We start from the raw sequence: 20412 nt of genomic DNA, 5'->3' as shown, positions 1-20412 counted from the left end.
CTAATATTTAAGGTAATGAGTTAATGTCATTTATTCCCAACTTTGTTTCCTGAAGGAAAAATTCTGATCTTCTGAGCCATGATTAATTTGAAATTAACATTTTTAAAAATTATTGCTAGCAGTTAAGAAGGGAAAAATGAATGGAAATGGGATCAATACCGTATTAAATGAATATTATTTCTTATTAAATTTTAAACCACAATAATCATATTTATGCTTCCCATTTCTTACCTGTTTTTATCTATGTTTTGTTTTTAGCAGGAATAGATTTTACTTCAATAAAATCACTACTTCTGATTGAATATTCTCTCAACATTCACTGAGGCATTTTGTGTGGTTCTAGCAACACCTTTCATTACAAGCTGACAACATAGTGGTCTGATTTGGGCAGAGCAATCCAAATGTCAGGGAGTCATTGGAAGGGGGGCTTGTGGAGGAGGACCCAGCAGAAAGCTCTGCAGGATCCTCCTCCTGTTCAGAGGCTGCCAGCCCCGCTGAACACTGGCTCCATTGGGAGCTGCGTGCAGAAGCTGGCCAGGATGCGTCGGCTCCCCCAAACATGCCTCCCGGGGAGTACCCCGTAGAGGCCCATTACAATTTTTCTGTATATTACCTAAAATTCAACAGTATGGGAAGATACAGCGAAGGAAAATGAAGGCATAAAATAGAAAGCATTTGAAAGAAGTTCATATCCTACTGGAAAAAAATCTCTTCAAATATATCATTTGGGGTAGTTTAATAGTCTCTCTCATTAGGAGAAATGAACACACACTGAGAACATAACTCTGCTTTCTGATTAAGCAATGAGCCAATACAGCTGCAAATCTTTGAGGAAATTCCCCATGGTTTAACTCAAAAGAGCAATGTTTTATTCTTTTCACCTTCCATCCCTCCTTTACATAGGGAAACTTTTCATCATGCTGTTAAAAGAAACAGAATTTTTTTATTTCCTATTCCTGAGAAGATTTGATACTGTAAGTTCTCCCTAATATTTCTAGAATGACAAAAGGATCTATAAAATGCAATTTGTCTATTGACCTCATAGTAGAGTAATGATAAATATTTAGGCCACATTTCTTCATCTTAAAAGTACACCACATAAAACACCATTTCTTTCCCCACCTCCCTTACACAAACACACATGCATTCAGTAGCCCCACATTAGCATGAATGGAAGCAGCACATGGAAGACATGAAGGGAAACTGAGCACTTTGCATATTCCTCCTATGCTTTAACCTCCACATAGTTCTCAGGATTCAGAACTGGAGTAACTTGCATCATGTAGAGAGGGAGGGCAGGATGGGATTTTCCCCCCCGCCCCTCCTGGTAAGTGACAGCAACCCTGATGCTGAAAAGCTATTGGTGTGGCTCCATTACACTGTTGTGCTGCTTTGTGCACACAGATCTTTCTTCTCTTATAATGTTAGAGTGATTTACTTCCATGCATAGCAAGTTCAAGAAGTGAAGAAACATGTTTCTATTCTTATACATGTACATGACTACACTCTAATTTATTTTGACTTATTGCATTTGTTACCCACCTCATCCCTAATATTCAGAATATGTAGCATTGTGTGTGTGTATGTGTGTTTGTTTGTGTTAGGGATGGAATGATCTGTCAGTTTTGGTTCTCTCAGTTTCTTATTGTTCTAATCTAAAATTTAGTTCTTCACATTTATGCAGCAATTTGCATTTTAAAGAAAAATGCTCATGAAAATTCTTCAGCATTTTAGAAGTAATTTCTCATAATAAATACATTTTGTATGCAGTTTTGACTAATGCACACCTTTTGTGAGCAATTACCTTAATATAATGCATATAATACTAATATAATACAGCAGCTAATGCTGTTAAAAAAAATCTGAAAACACTATCTAAAGCAGCCTTGTCCAACTTTGGGTTCCCAGATGTTGCTAGACTGCAACTCCCATCAGCCCCAGCCAGCATGGCCAATGGTCAGGAATTATGGGAACTGTAGTCCAGCAACATCTGTGGCCCAAAGGTTGGACAAGGCTGATCTAAAGCATTATAAATGAAAGAGAGAGGCAAATGCACAGAAAATAAGGGGAAATAAAAATAAGATAAAATCTAGATGTAGAAGATGGAGGTGTATGGTAGAGGCTAGCTGAACAGGAAAAAATGAACATTGTATTTTATTATTCCAAAAAAAGGATTTTTTAAAGGGTACAATCACTAATGCGCATAAAACGAAGGCAAGGCAGACAAAGGATGAATGCTAGCATGTTCACCTAAATCACTGCTTCACCTCATTGCATCCCAATGCATCAACTTCATTCTCAATTTAGCTAGCTGCAAAGGCAGTAAACTTAATTTATGAAACCGCCCACATTTAAAAAAAAAAACTACAACACTTCACAGTTTTCTCAGCAAAATGCACATTTTTCACTGGGATCTGATGAAAGAATAAACTATATAACTGGAATATCCAAAATCCATACTGGGGCAATACAATATCTTTATTAGACCAAACAAAATAGTGTCCCAAAAGTCTGGAGAAGTTGGAAGCTTGAACAGTATTTTGTGATTTTTTGGTTGGCCTAATAAAGATATTGTCCTAATATTGATTTTGGTATTATTCTTATGGACCAATCTGGCTACTTTATTGTAAACCAAATGCATATTTTGATGCATCATTTTATATACTTTAAAATGTATGCTTACTTAATATTCTCTCTCAAATTATACTTTGGGAACATGACTTTTCTTGTTGATCTGATATATGGACACTGATAAAATTTTCAAGAGTACTAGGCAACCTTCATTATGAGCAATGGCCAGAATCATGAATCAACACAATAAACTTTATTTTCTATACAAGGCATCTGCTAGAGCATTTCAAAACTTTTTTTTAAAAAAAGAAATTTAAAAATAGTCAGCAATATATACATTTATATACATTTCTCCATGATTATTGTGGTACTTCACATGATTAGATGAAAAGTCAAATATTTAACAAGGTAAGTTGTATAATATTGGTTTATATTATATTATAATATAACATTGGGGAAGTACTGCAAACTTAATTCTGGTAACATAGAACAAACAGAAATAAGGTGGTATTTGGGGAGAAGGAGAGATGAAAATATATTTGAGGATACTCCTTCCTTTTCCCAATTAATTTGTTCATCACTGGGCCATGTTTCCTACCTAAAAATCTCAAGATACTACAAAATGCTGAATTTTCATGTTCAGTTGTTGCTGGCTTTATTTTGAACTGTAATATATGGTATATACCTAACTGAGCAATTTGATAACGATATTTCAATATCATGCCATGATACTGAAAGTCATGAATTTTATCTTCCTCTACTCATTGTCACCATTTCTGCTGGTGACTATAAATTAAGTAAAGCAACATTTTTGTTTAATTACTGTCCATCTACTGTAGACACACCCTCTGCACACTCTTCAAACAACACAAATCAGCACTAGTATACTAGTAAGCCTTGGGTCTCACTATCCAACTAATTAGGCCCCCACTCTGTGTTTGTGGGGGAAGCAAGGCCATTTAGAATGAGTGGGTCGTTTGTGAATAGGCCTTTCTGCATGTGGTCCCTCCACAGGAGGCTTGGAGGTAGCAACACAGGGCCTTTTCAGTGGTGGCTCCCCAGCTGTGGAATGCTCTTCTCAGGGAGGCACACCTGGTGCTTTCTCTATCCATCTTTGGATAGACCTTCCTTTTCACTCAGGCCTCTGGTATTCTGTCTTAGTCCTTTTTGTTTTTGTTTTAAAATTTGTATATTGTATGCTTTTATATTTGTTTTATATTGTATATCCTTAAAATGTGTTGTAAGTCACCTAGAGGCCACTGGGTATGAGGTGACTAACACATTATATAATCATAATATTAATGCCATGACTGGTGAAAGCGTTGTCCCCAGGACTCAATCTGTGGCACCAGCAGGCTTCAGGGGACAAGGAGTGGCCCTCACTGTGAACTTTCCCAGGGCTACTTCTAGCCTTAAGTACAGGTCAAGTCTGGTGGCATCCGATCCATTGCTGACTTCATTGGGAACATATCTCCCTGAAGATGGGGCTGAGTCCTGAAGACCCAGAGGGGAAGGAACTGTCTCAAAGTGATCTGAAGACCTAAAACGCATGACGAATTGGGTCAGGGAGCTGGGAATAACTTTGGAAAGTGAAGAGGCAGAACAAGATGGACTGGATTGTTACTGCATCTTGTCTTAGATCAGCATAATAACATTTGTTGGCATGGGTGTTAACTGGGTTCTTTTGAGGTGATGGGTAGATGGGTCTCCAGGAGGCATTAATGAGGAATGGGGTGGGGGCATGGGCAGGGAGGCTATTTTGGAACCCAGACAGCATGATGCAACCACCATTTTGGAGACATATATGTCTGCCATCTTTGATTAAAGACCTGTTCATAACTGGCAACACACAGACCTATTTGGCGGTACAGCCCACCAAACACATTTATGATACACAGATATATGGCTCTTCCCTTCACCAGGTCTCAGTTCACCTGAGTTCTTTTGAAATGCATCTCTTCCTTGGGGAGTGCTCTGGAGGAGTTTGGGGTCTATTCATTCAGGTTAGGGACTGCATCAGGTTAGGGGCTGCAACTTCTGCAGTGAGTCTGCCAACTCACAGATTCAGCCTATTAGCAAATGGAGGTCCTCAGGTTATAAAGACTACATCTGCCCACATCAGGTTAATATTTAATGTTGTTCTCTTTGTTGAAGTACAGGTCTCAAGGTCATAGAGATCTGCAGGCACATAATTGTGCTCTAGGTATAGCAGCAAGTGCCCGCCTGGGTGACAGACTGCATATTACCTTGCTGGGGGAGTGGGATATGCTGTGGGAAGGAGTTATGCTGATAGTACTTGACCAGCCAGCAATATTTGCCTAACTAAATGTCTTAATTATCCATAAGGGAGAGAATGAACCAGGTAGGCAGAAAGGCCACAACTTATCCTGTGCAGCCATGTCAGGTGTCGAGCAGCTTCTGAGGCATTTCCCGAAGCTTGTGGTCATGTGTTCAGACTTCCTGGAATGACAGGTTTAGAAATGGGCCAATGATCCAACAAAGGTCAATTGTGCCAGGCAATAAGTGAACATATTGGACATACTGGACTGTTCTGTGAGTCTAGATGACATAGCACTCTGCCATCTCTTTTAAGCAAATTGCCTTATTTTAGGTTGGATAGAACTAGGTCTGGTCAGATGATATTCATTCAGGCCCATCAAATTGTTTGCAACTGAACTTGTTTTGGTGCTGAGGCAGAGAGTGGCTCTACCTGATGTGCATTGCATTAGAGGCATTGGACTGTATTCACATTTGAGTAAATGGGAGGTGGACACTGCACTTCCCACCGGGAGGTCTTGGGATTTTGCTTCAAGGCTTCAACCCGCTGCAGAGGAGCTGCAATGGGTGCCACAATCCCAGGTTGCATAACCTTCCCCTCCAAAGCAGCTCACACTGGGGCGGGGGGAGAATTATAACATTCCAGCTCACAGGTGAGGATGGAAACATCAGCCAGAAAGAGAACTAGTCAGTAATCAGATTCCTGTCCTGTGGCACTCCAAGCTCTGTGAGCTGTAGCCAATAAAGTTGTGGCCATTTTAAAACCCACTTTGACCCCACACATATAGTCAAGTCACTTCAACACAATGTAACATGTTGTGTACTAGGAGCACCATATTCAATCATTAGGTGTGCTCTCAGACAATAATAATGTTTTTCATTTTTTTAAAAAAAATATTTCCCTAGTTTGTTATCTCTTTATTCTTCACATTAATAGTTTTGAAACAATCCAAGCCATTGTAAGTTTAAAACAGCTGACAATAAATTCCCTGGCAATATTACTACTTTTGACAAAAGATTTAAAAGTGGGTTTTTAATGTAAGTTTGAAACATTGTGACATATTCTGGACTGTGATTAGAAGAAAGAAAGCCAAGCCAGATAAGCCTGGGTATGTGCTACACCTTTGACAGCAGCTTTTAAAGAACAAACTATTCCATTAACAGAAAATAAGTGAAGTTTATGGCTGTTAAACTCTGTCTCTCGGTATCACATTTACAACTATTATAGGGCTGATCCGACTCCTTCCCAGCACAATGAATATTAAAGCATGGTAAGATTAAGTGTAATGGGTAGATAAATTCCTTCATAATGATGAATTAATTTCTATTTATTTATTTAATTAATTAATTAATTAATTAATTTAATTTATATACCGCCCTAAGCCAAAAAGGCTCTCTGGGCGGTGTACATCAGAAATAAAACAAGCACATGATCACACCAGAGGAAGCCACCTCAAGGGTCAGTTCTACTGGTTATTTTATGTTCATTTGGAATACTGTTTAGCAAGAACAAGAGCAACTTTTAAAATACAAATTGCTCATAAAAGCATGTGCCATGCCATTCACAGTTTTATTGAGGTTTATTTATTTATTTAATTTATGTCCTGCCCTTCCTCCCAGTAGGAGCTCATGTTACTTATTCTGAAAATAATATGAAATAAAAACACATTAGTAAAACAGGAACTATTAGAAAAATATGTAATGTAAACCCTACAACAAATTTATTTTATTTTGTTTCCTCTATATACAGAGAAATTTAATATGTAAAATAAATGGGTCATCAGGATTACCATTTTGCAGTAAGCACCTAACACACAATGCTTGACCTGGAACATCATACCCCTGTTCACATGTTATTAATAATAATAAATAATAATAAATTTTATTTGTTAGTTGGCTATCTGTCCGAATTGATGGACACTCTAGGCGACTTACACAATATAAAATAAAATACAATGTACAATAAAATGCAATATACAATATAAAAACACAATCATCAATTACTCTAACATCAACCATCAATAATATATCAAAAAGCTAATCTACCCCAAAATTCTTGTAGGCCTGCCTGAATAGCCAGGTCTTTAAAGCTTGGCGGAAACCCATCAGGGAGGAGGCATGACGAAGATCATAAGGGAGAGAGTTCCAGAGGGTGGGGGCCACAACCGAGAACGCCCTCTCCCTGGTCTGCACCAGCCTAGCTGTTTTGACTGGCGGGACCGAGAGGAGGTCCTGTGTGGCTGATCTTGTTTGGTGGCCTACTTGGTGATACTGGAGGCGGTCCTTCAGATAAACTGGGCCGAAACCGTATAGGGTTTTAAAGGTCAAAACCAACACCTTGAATTGGGCTCGGTAAACCACTGGTAGCCAGTGTAGGTCTATTAACACTGGGGTGAAATGATCCCGGCAACGGCTATGCTTAATTAAGCATGCCGCCATATTTTGTACCAGCTGCAGTTTCCGAACCGTTTTCAAGGGTAACCCCACATAGAGCGCATTACAGTAGTCCAGACGAGAGGAGACCAGGGCATGTATCACCTGTGGGAGCAGATGTACAGGAAGGTAGGGTCGCAGCCTCTGTATCAGATGTAATTGATACCAAGCTGCCCGGCTCACTGCCGAAACCCGAGCCTCCATGGACAGCTGGGAGTCGAGAATGACCCCCAGGCTGCGGACCTGGTCCTTCAGGGGTAATTTCACCCCATTAAGTACCAAGTCGATGTCTCCCAGCCTTCTTTTGTCACCCACTAGCAACACCTCAGTCTTATCGGGGTTCAGTTTCAGCCTGTTCTCACCCATCCATCCACTCACGGACTCCAGGCACTTGGACATGGTCTGCACAGCCAACTCTGGTGAGGATTTAAAGGAGAGATAAAGCTGAGTGTCATCTGCATATTGATGGCACTCCAGCCCAAAACTCCTGATGATGGCTCCCAGCGGCTTCACATTGTTAGAATGCTGAGATATGATGTGTTCCAAAAAGACATGGACAAGGTTAAAAGCACACTCTGGAACTCAAGGCCAGTGAGCAGACTGAAGTCTGCAGGTGGCTGGGCAGGAAAGCTGCCAAGGCTATATAACGCCATAGAAACAGCTCAGGGTGTGGGGGGTGCATTTGATGTCTGTGAAGGAGAGAGCTCGTGTATCTGTATCTGTATCTGTATCTATAAGCTATTGGATCAGTAAAAGATTCATCTTCACCACTTCTAGCGTTCTGTCTCTATTCATTCCTGTTATACGCAGTGGCTTTGCCCTGACAGGCAAGCCACAATTCCAACAAAGGGTTATGGGCCCAGAGACAGGAAAGCAATAGAGCATGAGCAGAGTGCAGTGAAGGAAAAAAGGCAGCAGAGCTGAGCCGACTGTCGAAGGCAGCACGAACGGTGACAGGAGCCAGTGGAAGCCTGTGCAGATCGTAAAAAGAGGCCTGGAGTGTAAAGGAATCAGATACGGTGAAGCTGTAAAAAGAGAAGTTTCATTTCTCCAAAGTGACGCAAGGAAACTGTGAAAAATGGCAGTTTCACTTTTGCAAGGGATGCCGCTGGAGCGTCTGAACGAAACTAATTACTTGAATTGGAGACTGAGAATGCAGGCGTTTCTAACAAAGGAAGACTTATGGACTGTTGTAACAGAGGATCCCCCGTCTGATCCCCCACCGGCACAGTGGATAAGACTGGATGAACGTGCGAGATCGTATATTATCCTGGCAGTAAGTGACTCTCAATTGCTATACGTGCAGGATAAAGAAACAGCTAAATTGACTTGGCAAGCTCTGAATGAGATCCATGTTCGGAAAGCAACAAGCAACCAAATAAGCTTGACAAGAAAATTGTACCAGCTCAAGTACACAGATAACGTCACAATGGCTGAACATTTGTTTAAAGTTTCAAAGCTGTTTGCTGAGTTACAAGAAAGAAATGTAATATATCCGGACACACAAAAAATATATATAATCCTGGCAACATTAAACTCATCATGGGACAATCTTATTAGTTCACTAGAAGCGCTCCCTGAAGAGGATTTATCGCTCCCTTACGTGACAGGCAAGTTGATACAGCAGTGGGAGAGACGGCAGGAGGAGAAGGAAAGAAAGTCGGAAGGAAAAAGTGAAAAAACTGAGATTAATGGCAGGTGGTTTGGCAGGTCGTTTGGAACAAAGGCATGCTATCGTTGTGGGTCATTAACTCATCTTCAAAGAGACTGTGAGTTGTGGCAGAGAAAACAGAGAAGGAATTCGTCGCAAGTGCAGCTAGTGAAAGCTGAAGTTAAAGACAGAGACAGAGACTATAAAATTAAAGGAACCTGGACAATTGATTCTGGGGCTACGCATAATCTAATAAAAGACAAGTCTATGTTCAGGACAATGGTTCCAGCGACTTCACACGTGGTACTGGCTGATGGGACTCAAAAACAGGTACAAGCTATGGGTACTGTGCATTTAAGTGCTTTAAATACAATTATTACTGACATTTTGTACGTGCCAGACATTCAATGTAGCATTTTATCTGTATCTAAACTATGTGCGATGGGATTTACAGTTACATTTAGAAACAGAACATGTGAGGTGAAAGCAGGAGAAAAAGTATGCGTGAGAGGGTTTCTCAGGGATTCCATGTATTATGTGCAACTGAACCCTAATGACAAAGAAAACGTAATGATGTTTTCTAACCAAAAGCCACATGATAACTGCATATACTCCTGGCATAAAAGATTAGGGCACGCAAATCATGAAATGATTAAGAAAATGCCTGCTTTGAGTAAAGATGTTACATTAGAACCATGTGATGCCTATATAGATTGTGAAATATGTAAGCAGACAAAAGCAACCACAGCTCCCAAACACAAGGAAGCTGAAAGTCACACGAATAAGCCATACCAAACAATACATGTAGACGTGGCAGGACCTTTTCAGGGGTCACAAGGTGGAGCACGCTATTTCTTGGTAATACTAGATAAATTTTCAAGATATAGTACAGTATATCTGTTACGTTCCAAGAATGAAGCGGAAGGGAAACTAAAGATGTTCATACAAAAGGTGAAAGTACAGCATGGAATGAGCATACAGCAACTGAGATCAGATCAAGGAGGGGAATTTACCAGTCAATCCTTGGCACAGTATCTAGAAAAGAAAGGCATTAAACATGCACTCACCGCTCCTTTTAGCCCCCATCAGAACGGTCTGGCAGAGAGAAAAAACAGATCCTTGCAAGATGCCACAAGGGCAATGATTAGAGATGCCAATCTGAGTAATGCCTACTGGGGTGAATGTATTTTATATGCGGCTTATATTCAGAACAGGCTGTTCCACAGTGCTATAAACATGACACCCTACGAAAAGCTGTATGGACGTAAACCTACTCTACAGCACATCCTAAAATTCGGCGCAAAATGCTGGGTTCATGTCCCCAAGGGGAAACGTAGGGGAAAACTAGCACCCAGGGCCCAGAAAGGAATTATTTTGGGGTTTCAAAATGTTTTTTACCGCATATAGCTGCCACAGGAGAGAAGGGTGATATTTAGCCGGAGTGTGAAAGCTCAGGAGGAAGACTGGGATAAGTCAGTATCAGTTGATCTAACACACACACACAGTGGCTCAGAACAAGGGGGGCAAACAGTGAAAGAAGAGGAAGAGGAACGTGAACCTGATGAGACAGAAACACAACTCAGCCCCAAGGAAGAAGTAGTTTTAAGGAGATCAGACAGATCTAATCTGGGAAAACCGCCTGATAGGTTCTAGATAGATATCATATGAAAACATGATGAAATGCATGGGTATACAGGTTTTACAGAAGTGCCAGAATGTAAAACAAATGAGGAAACCTTGTATCTAACATGTTTCAAACCATAAGCGAACTGATGTGTTGTCTGAAGTTAATAAACAAAATGGGCTCGTGTATAGTAAAAGATTAACAATGTATGAAATGTAACGATAAAGCAGTAACAAGAAACAGAGAAATGTAAACTGTAAAACTGTAAATAACTGAGCTGCAATTGAGGAATGTGAAATGTGAAAAGTACATGAGAAAAACAAAATCTGTATGTAAAATGTATAAAGAGCCATGTCTGTTTGGAAGGTGGGGGCTTGTTAGAATGCTGAGATATGATGTGTTCCAAAAAGACATGGACAGGGTTAAAAGCACACTCTGGAACTCAAGGCCAGTGAGCAGACCGAAGTCTGCAGGTGGCTGGGCAGGAAAGCTGCCAAGGCTATATAATGCCATAGAAACAGCTCAGGGTGTGGGGGGTGCATTTGATGTCTGTGAAGGAGAGAGCTCGTGTATCTGTATCTGTATCTGTATCTATAAGCTATTGGATCAGTAAAAGATTCATCTTCACCACTTCTAGCGTTCTGTCTCTATTCATTCCTGTTATACGCAGTGGCTTTGCCCTGACAGGCAAGCCGCAATTCCAACACACATAGATGTTAAAAAGCATGGGGGAGAGGATAGAACCCTGTGGCACTCCACAATTAAGAGGCCAAGGGTCCGAAACCTCATACCCCAATGCAACCCGTTGGTATCTGCCTGAGAGATAGGAATGGAACCACCATAAAACAGTGTCTCCCACTCCCAATCCCTCTAGGCGGTTTAACAAGATACCGTGGTCAACGGTATCGAAAGCCGCTGAGAGGTCCAGGAGGACGAGGAAGGTATATTCTCCCCTATCCAATGCCCTCCTCATATCAGCCACCAGAGCGACCTAGGCTGTTTCAGTTCCATGTCCAGTCCTGAAGCCCGATTGGAATGGATCCAAATAATCTGCTTCATCCAAGTGAGCCTGTAACTGTTTGGCCATATTGGATGCATTAATGGATAATGTGGAGCTGTGCTATGCTGCTGGCACCACCTCAGGTGCTGCACATGTCAGTTGTCCCGTGTTGTGAGGAGCAAAGTTTCACCCCATTCTATGTGTTCTCCAGTGCCTTATTTATTTTATGTATTTATTGAAAGCAATCCTAATGCATGTTTAACAGGGAGTAAGTCCTATTGAACTTAGTGGGACTTACTTCTGAGTAGATCAACATAGGATTGAGATGTTCCTTTAATCATCTTCCTATTGTTTCATCCAGTACAGTAATGTCAGTTTTTAATATGTTTTCTGAATTTCTGTCAAATAATATACCTGTTTGAAAACACGAACACACCATTTATAAGCATTTTTGTGCCTCAGATTAAACACTTGCACAAACATATTAGTACTGTTATAGGATTGTGAGGGTGGGTTTGGATGATATATGTGAGACCCCTTCTAGCTTCTAATTGTGTGCCTGGTAAGAGATACAATCTGCAAAGGAAGAAAGCTACTCCATTGGTCATACTAGTTTCTTCTATTTATCTAAGTTGAGCCAAGTCAGCTTGTGAGTTAATTTTTTGAGTGATCAATCTGCACATCCAAAGGGATAAGGCCAAGAGAGATCCTGATCTTATTGGAACTCTTTTCAGGGAAGACACCCTTCTCTGGAGCCATAATAATAATAATAATAATAAATTTTATTTTTCAGCCGCCTATCTGTCCGGGTTAGGGACACTCTAGGCGACGAACAACAAGAATAAAAACAATACATATAGATCAACATAATCAAATTTTAAGCTAAAAAACCATTCATTAAAGCCAAGGAGAGGCTTGTGTCTTTTAGTCTTGTTCTGGGGGTGAAGCTGGAAAGACGCAGAGAGGCCTGTCCTCTGTATCTGTACCCCTAAAGCTATAGGCTTTGGGGAGCAAGTTCTCATGCACTGTTAATACTATGAACACTTCCATCTTAAGCTCAGGTTGTGCATGTGTGTAAATAAACCATACGTCATAAAGACACCACAGACTCCTCTGACCTTCTTTCCAAGGAAACCAAACCCTGAATAAGCATTGGTACCCCTAGAAGTCTCACGCCACTTGGGGATTGGGGTAGCACGCAACAGTACTTAATGTTAACTGCAGTTGCACACTGTAATTCCAGCTGATATATTTTGTTAAAGAACAAAATGTTTATTTCTGGAATTTACTGCCCAGAATAAAAGCAGAGCCCTATAAAACTGGCCATCAGACAGTAATACTGACCACTCAGCATCTTTGAGGGATTCACCATATTCCACACCTGCATGTTACGTCTCACTGCCATTTGCCAACTCTGTACTTTTTCGATGCTGTCACTTCACAGTAAAAGGATGCAGTGAGGTTCCCCCATAGCTTAAGCAATAGCCACATCAAGGCAGTCACTTTTCCCTCCCAGCTGAAGGCCAAGATCTGTTGCTGGGTCTTAAGCTGTTTTATTCTAGCATTCAGGTAAATAAGAACAGCACACAATATAACCTTCTATTTTTTAATGCTACAAGCAAATAGTCGTTCACAGCATCCAACAGAATTCTTCAGTAAAAGTAGGCTATTCAGATATTCTTTTATTTAGAATTCACCAACATTTTGCAAATGAATGTAACATGCTTAGCACTTGCAAACTACATAACACAAGAAAGGTGATCCAAACTACAGTCTTCAGGTCAAGTCACACATAAACATTGTGTGGTCAGTTAAGAATCTAGAAAACAATTATGTATAGGGAATTCTGAGCTGAGAATTGAGCACGAGTGAACTAACGATAAAGAAAACTAAACATGTAGAACAGACAGCTCATGACAGCAAGTAAAAACAGAAGCTAACAATAATGTATTTATTTATAGATTATAAAACTATTCAATAACTTCCCATACACTATCTTATTGTAATCTATTCAACAACCATGAAACGTAGATCAGTATTATCATTTCCATATTGTGGACTATAGTTCAAATCACATATATGCATTATATGATCAAAGAATTAAATACATAACTAACAAAAAATGTTCTCTCACTCATTTAAGATTCACACACGTGCTCACATAAGAACAAGATCCCAACTGGGCCCCAAACCAGTCCTGGGCTGTGGTTGCTGCCAGTCTTCTGGGCAGCCAAATAAGAAGGTGGGTGCTGGATCTATTTGAGCAGAGCTAAGCTGGAAGCAGACTCCCCTTGTAATATTGTTGGAGGGACAGTCATTAGATTAATCAGTATGCCTTTTTCTCACGACTTCCCCTTGACCACCATACTATAGCACAGCTGTCTGCCATCATCGTGGAACATGAGCACACCACCGCTGCTCTCAGTAAGCCAGGCTCCTCCATGCTTCTGGCTAGTGAATGAACTATAGTCCACAGAACCAAGTATATTGATCATTTCAAGTACCTCACGTTAGTCAGAGTCCTAAACATTCCCACACATACTAACGCCTGCTACAAAGCAGACTTGAAAAATAAAAGTGATAGGAAAACTAGATAGGGATGGTAGACAGTAATAGTCCCAGAGCTTGGAAGTAACTCGTTATTTTTAATGAGTTACTTGTAATTTGTTACAATTTTAAATAACGAGTGGGTAATTCCATTACATTTGGCAAGTAACGGAACGACTAGTAATTTCCCTACTTTTCAGCTGCAACTTTAACGCTTCCATGTTAGGTTGGACGTTACTTGGGGGCGAGAACAAGGGGAAGTCAGCTCCTGGCTGTGATTAGTTAACACAAGACATGTGCCTCACACTGATTGGACCTCTGCGCAGACTGTTTCTTCCCTCGTGATCTGTGTTAGGAGGCATGAGGGAAGAGGTGAATAGGCAGGGCCTGCTAGCGTCTGAGAGGAAAAAATGGACGCCGGAGGAAAAAGCCAGGGCAAGGACAACGGAGAAGGCAGCAGCAGAATGGTGAAGAGCTGTGGAGGTGAGTGACGATGTTTTGTGTGTGTGTGTGTGCCGCCCCGCGGCCCCTTCCGCCCCCATGGCATTTTTGCCCCCCGCCCCCCCCGCAGCCCCTTCTGCCCCTCCCACTGCCTCTCCTTGCCTTGTTGCCGCCCCCTCCATCAATCACAAGGCACTTCTGAAACTTCAGCCTATCAGAGCTTGGAAAAGTTACTTTTTTGAACTACAACTCCCATCAGCCCTAGGCAACATGGCCACTGGATTAGGCTGCTGGGAGCTGTAGTTCAAAAAAGTAACTTTTCCAAGCTCTGGCCTACTTCTCTTCCTTCCCCCCCTTTTTGAACTCTCCCCCTTGTTCCCATGCATAACTGTGTGCTGTATTTATCCAGACAGAGCACTCCTGCCTTTTAAAATGCCGGCTAGCTTTTTATTGTATATTTATTTGAACTCCATCTTTCTTTTTATTTGTATTTTTGTCCTGTTTAATCACAAGACTGAATTGTATGTGGGACAAAAACTGTCACAGTAATAATAATAATAATAATAATAATAATAAAATAAAAATAATAAAAAATCATTAGGCGTATAATAAATGGCTTAAGGCTGATTTTTTTGTTCTTGGCAGAGATGAGATGAGAAGTAGGGTCCTTGCAGCTCCTCCTCTCAGTCCCCCAGCTCTCAAACTCATGTTCTGTGAGAAAGAGATTCCCAGTCCCAGAGAGAGATAGACTGTTGACAATCTCTGCTAATATCTATACAAATGTACATAACATGCATCACCTGAACTCACATGATCTAGAGTTACCTTAGATCTTGCAAGATTTGCAAATGAGAAGCAATAGGGTTTTATATTAGTTCTGATTGTCTATTGGGCTATCATAGGTTATATGTTTTTTTCATTTTCTATGGCAAAAACTCCAACTTCAGTGGAATTTATGTGATGTGTTCTAATCATTTGAATTTGGCTAATTGAATGCTTTATTCTTTCATCAGAACTTTAGCAGTAGTACTAAAATATTAATAAAAAAGAAAAGGGAAAGAAAAATACTTTACATACATCATTCAGCTGTATTGCTAATTATAGATATAGATATAAAAGATAAACGGCATTTTGTCAAAAGTATTTTTGTCTACATTTTATACCTCATCCTTGGTTTTCCAAGCTTGGCATGGAATGCTTCTCATACAGAATTAATTTGAAATGCTGCATATTTATTATCATAATCATCATATTCAAAATAAAAAATATATGTACCACCTTCAAGTTGATTCCAACTTATGGTGACCCTATTAATAGGGTTTTCATGAGACTGAGAGGCAGTGACTGGCCCAAGGTCACCCAGTGAGCTTCATGGCTATGTGGGGATTTGAACCCTAGTCTCATTTTGTTCTCACAACAACCCTGTGAGATAGTAGGTTAGACTGGCCCAGGCAGGGTTATTCAGTGAGCAAAAATGATGCAAATAGGATCTCTTTTAATTGTGCTATCGACCTGCTTACTTCCACTCTGACTGGGGCATCTTGCAGCATGGGGAAGAGATGGGGGCACATCACAGCTGAAGTTCACCCATATAGGAACATTATCTCTTGTTTATTACAGAGATGCCTGATGCAGGTTTTGCTGCTGAGAGCAGCAGTCAGTTAGTGCGGCCACTTGAGTCACAGCTTGTTGATCCTGAGGAGGCAAAACTAGAAAGTGAGGTTCAGAAAGGAGGCCCTGTGCATGAGGAGGAGGAGGGCATGAAGCAGTGCCAGTTGCCCACAGCCACATCTGCAGAAAAGCAAGTACCATCGTTTGGCTTTGAGAAAGCGTGTACATTTGTGAGCCAGAGTGGGAAAAATGTTGTTGTACGATGCAATTACTGCCTTCCAAGGATCAAAACTCTGAGATCATCTGTTTCCTCCTCATCCAATGTGAAGAAACATTTTGAGGTAAGCCTTTGTCATGCTGGTCCTCAAAGAGTGTCCATTGTCTATTTATGTTTAAATTGTGAAGTTCCTCTTCCATTTTTTCTTGGATTTATGCTTTGTTCTTCTTCCTCAGAGGGCACACCCTGAGAAGCTGAGAGCAATTGAAGAAGCAATAAAGGCAAGGAGACGTGGCCTTCCTGAACCAATGCATGACACCCCTCCTCCCAAAATGCTGAAGCAGCAGCAGACAACCCTTGAGAGGTGGGGATCTGGCAGGGAGCCTGTCACCCAGAGCAATCTCGACAGGAGAATCATTGATTTCATTGTAGAGGAGACATTACCACTTCAGACTGTGGACAAACCATCATTCATTAATCTGGTTCGCATTGGACTCCCCAAAGATCTCACCATCATATGTGCCAAGACTCTGAGAGACAGAATTGAGAAGAGAGCATGCCACATGAGAGAAACTCTTGCAAACCAAATGGGTGCTGTGGCATATATAGCAACCACTGCACATTGTTGGACCAATGGCAAGAAGAGTTACTTTGGGGTAACAGCCCACTGGATCAACCCAACTACCCTGAAATGTGAGGTCGGGGCCTTGGCTTGTAAGCGTCTGAAGGGGCGCCATACATACGATGTCCTTTCAAAAGCACTGCATGATGTACATGTGCAGTACAGGATCCACAACAAAGTTATGTGCACTACTACAGACAATGGCTCCAACCTTGTGAAAGCGTTCAGAGTTTTCATGGCCAAAGAACCAGTGGAAGCTGCAGGCACCAGTGACGATGATGGTGATAACCAGGAGGAGGAGGAGGCTGAGGTGGAGTTTGTGCCTATCTGTGAGATCCTGGACACAGGACCTGAGGCAGAGGAAGAAGCTGCAGACTCAGGAGAGGATTTTGTTTTACCACCACACCAGAGATGTGCTAGCCACACCCTCAACCTTGTGGCAACACAAGACATAGAGGCCATGCTTTCTGACTCCTCCAAAAGTAGTCTTCTTGGTCCTTTCAAGAAACAGTTTCGTTCCTTGATGGCAAAGTGCAGCAAGTTGTGGTCCAAGCAGAACCAGTCAGCACAGATTGCTGAGTATATCCGTGCACAATGTGGTGTGTATCTGAAGGTACCGAATAAGACCAGGTGGAATTCCACCTTTGATGCGTTGAAGCAACTACATGAGCTCCTGTCAACTGTGCCACTAAAAATGCATGCCATAATGGACCGCTGCTCCTTGTCCAGGATCACAGCTGCTGAGATTGAAGTGGTACAGGAATACACAGAGATTATGGAGCCACTAGCCCAGTCCCTAGATATCCTGCAACGGGAGAACGGCATGTTCATGGGGTATTTGCTACCAATGCTCTGCAATCTGGACCGCAAGTTAGAAGGACTGGAAAACAAACCTGAGAGGTACACATACTGTTTTCAGCTGCTGAGAGGTGTGCGCAAAGCCCTAAGAAAGTGGTTTGCAGCTATCTGGGAGGACAAGAGGCTTCTTCTGGCAGCCTGCCTACACCCTCGCTTCAAACTAGATTGGCTGGAATCGTGTCAGGCCACCACCCATACCAACAAGTAAGAACATTAGGAAAGCCCTTTGGGTGGATTACTCCAAGGGAAATGTTGTCTCAAGGGAGGCATCAGAGGGCTTAAGGTGGTAGGCAGGGGCTGGGCCTTTTCTTTCTGGGGCTCCTCATCACAATCTTGGGTTGCTGCAGGTAATCCTTAAGGGTCTGCTGTGCTGCCCCATGAGTGTGGTGACTTGGTCACCTTCCTACCTTCCATGTCATCATCCACAGGCTCGGGCTGGACCCTGAACCAGGGGACATGACAAGCATCAGGAAATGAAGAGCAGATGATGGTTTCCTAACATATATGTGTTAACATATCCTCTCTCTTTCTTAGATACACAATGGAAGCCTTGCTGAAAGCTGAAATAAAGATGGGTGTAAATGAGGACAGTGATCAGTCTTCAGATAAAGACCAGGAAGGAGATGACTTAGAAGATGACTTCTTTAACTTTCTGCCCCAGGGCAAGAAGGCTGCAGTGGACACTGCTGAGGAGGAACTGGTGAGGTACCTGAGGTCTCCCAGCAGGGAAGTGTCATCACTCCATGGCTTTCCACGTGTGCTGCGGTGTTTTTTGCAGCACAACACAGGCATGCCTTCAAGCGCCGCAGTAGAACGCCTGTTCAGTACTGGTGGCAACGTAATGACTGTAAAAAGACATTCCTTGTCTGACATGCTCTTTGAGCATCTTGTTCTTTTGAGACATAACAGAAACATATTATAAAAGCATTTCAAGTGTAAAATTTGATTTCAAGAGTTGGGGTATCTTCATTGCTTGGGGGGATGTGAGATTCTGTTATGCCATTATGTTAATCTTATGGATACAATTTTTTATTCTACTACCCCCTGTGTGTGTGTGTGTTTATTTTTAATATTGTTTTAGGCTTCTTAGATGTGCAGCAGCCAAGGCCAGCACCTTGTAGGAGTTTTTTTTAAAAAGTAACTGTAATGTAATTGTAGTGATTACTTTTGAGAAAAAGTAAAGTAATCAGTTACTTTCAGAGCAATTGTAATTGTAACGGTAATTACTACTTTTTTGGGCCAAGTAATTGTAACTGTAATTTATTACTTTTTAAAAGTAATCTTCCAAGCTCTGAATAGTCCTCTCCTGTACAGCAGCTGAGGACCCAGATCGCCCCCCCAAACCTGAGGAGGATACACAAGTCAGTTGGCAACCCTAACTGAGAAGCAATGACCTAATCCAAAAATTCAACATCTTTACAATTCTCCTGATTTCAGTCCCAATCATTGCCTGATTCACTAAGTTTTATTCCATTGGATAGGTTCCTGGATTTGACCATGATGCAGATATGAGTAATTGCTGAACACCTTTTACAAATCTTCTTTTTCACCTAGCTTTGGCCCTGCATTATCTTGGCCATCTGTCCATTTGTCTTAGTCCCGCCAATACTCCTGACCAACTCACATGAGTCACAACTCACAACCATATATCCGGGGAACATATTGAGACAAATTCAGATATATATTTAGAAATAAATACCTTTCTATGTACCAAACAAGAGGCAAAAAGTGATAGATTATGAGAAAAAGTAGTGCTGATAGACTTCAAAAGATGCAATTAATGTTTTAGAATTAACCAAGTTTAACATGAGGAAATAAAAACTACAGAACACATTACATTCAAGTAGTTTAGTGTCCCCCCCCCAAAAAAAGTCAATATATTGCTTATTACTTAAACAATTTAGAAATCTTGGGTGGGAAAGTATATTCACCTTTCTTGTCATCGAAGTACAGAGTCTGCTGAGCTGGATTTGACCACTGGAGGGAGGTGTTATCATTTTGATCAACCCTACAGGTCAAAGTTGCTGTTTCACCCTCGATAACTGTAACATTCTGTGTAAGTGGAAACTGCCCTTGGCTGCCTGCAGAGGATATATATAAAAAAGAAAGTATTGACATTAAGTTACAGGGCAATATTAAGAACTTTAGCTCCCAGAGGCTTGTACATTAATTGTTGCTTTCTTATATTTCTAGGCTGATTTCCCCCCCCCCAAAAAAAATCCCATTAGAACACATTCTAGAGATGCAAGTATATAAAAGACCGTTTATTGTTTAAGCATTATCCTATAAGGCCATAAAAGACAAGCAATTTAAGGAAAACAGTCCCACTATTTCCTTTTCTTTACAATTAAGTGTTACAACTTTCAACAAGGTCAGCGTAACTATTTGAAAGATCTGTGAATAGAGGAGAATCACAAAATTCATGTGATTGTGTTAAGCTCCACACATGCAAGTAGTCATCCATATGAACTGCAGTGGCCAGTGCAAAGATACATTAGGTAAGCAACCAGCAGTTACTGGTTGCAGGAGAATTACCTCCTTTTGGTGGTGGTGAGACACA

The 20412-nt window shown here is 41.2% G+C and overlaps 1 protein-coding gene across 3 annotated transcripts in view; it reads right to left on the bottom strand.

Moving 5' to 3' along the window:
* The window catches only part of CADM2 (cell adhesion molecule 2), an 844740-nt gene that overhangs the window by 315232 nt on the left and 509096 nt on the right, over positions 1–20412 (bottom strand). For all 3 annotated transcript variants that reach the window (XM_061627959.1, XM_061627960.1, XM_061627961.1), the window contains one exon: positions 19784–19933. In XM_061627959.1, the coding sequence (XP_061483943.1) occupies positions 19784–19933 (150 nt within the window). The remainder of the gene's footprint in view (positions 1–19783; positions 19934–20412) is intronic.

Source organism: Rhineura floridana, chromosome 5, assembly GCF_030035675.1.
Source record: "Rhineura floridana isolate rRhiFlo1 chromosome 5, rRhiFlo1.hap2, whole genome shotgun sequence".
NCBI classification, from domain to species: Eukaryota; Metazoa; Chordata; class Lepidosauria; order Squamata; family Rhineuridae; genus Rhineura; species Rhineura floridana.
The sequence above is the reverse complement of the archived record's forward strand: the minus strand, read 5'-3'. Positions and strand labels throughout refer to the sequence as shown.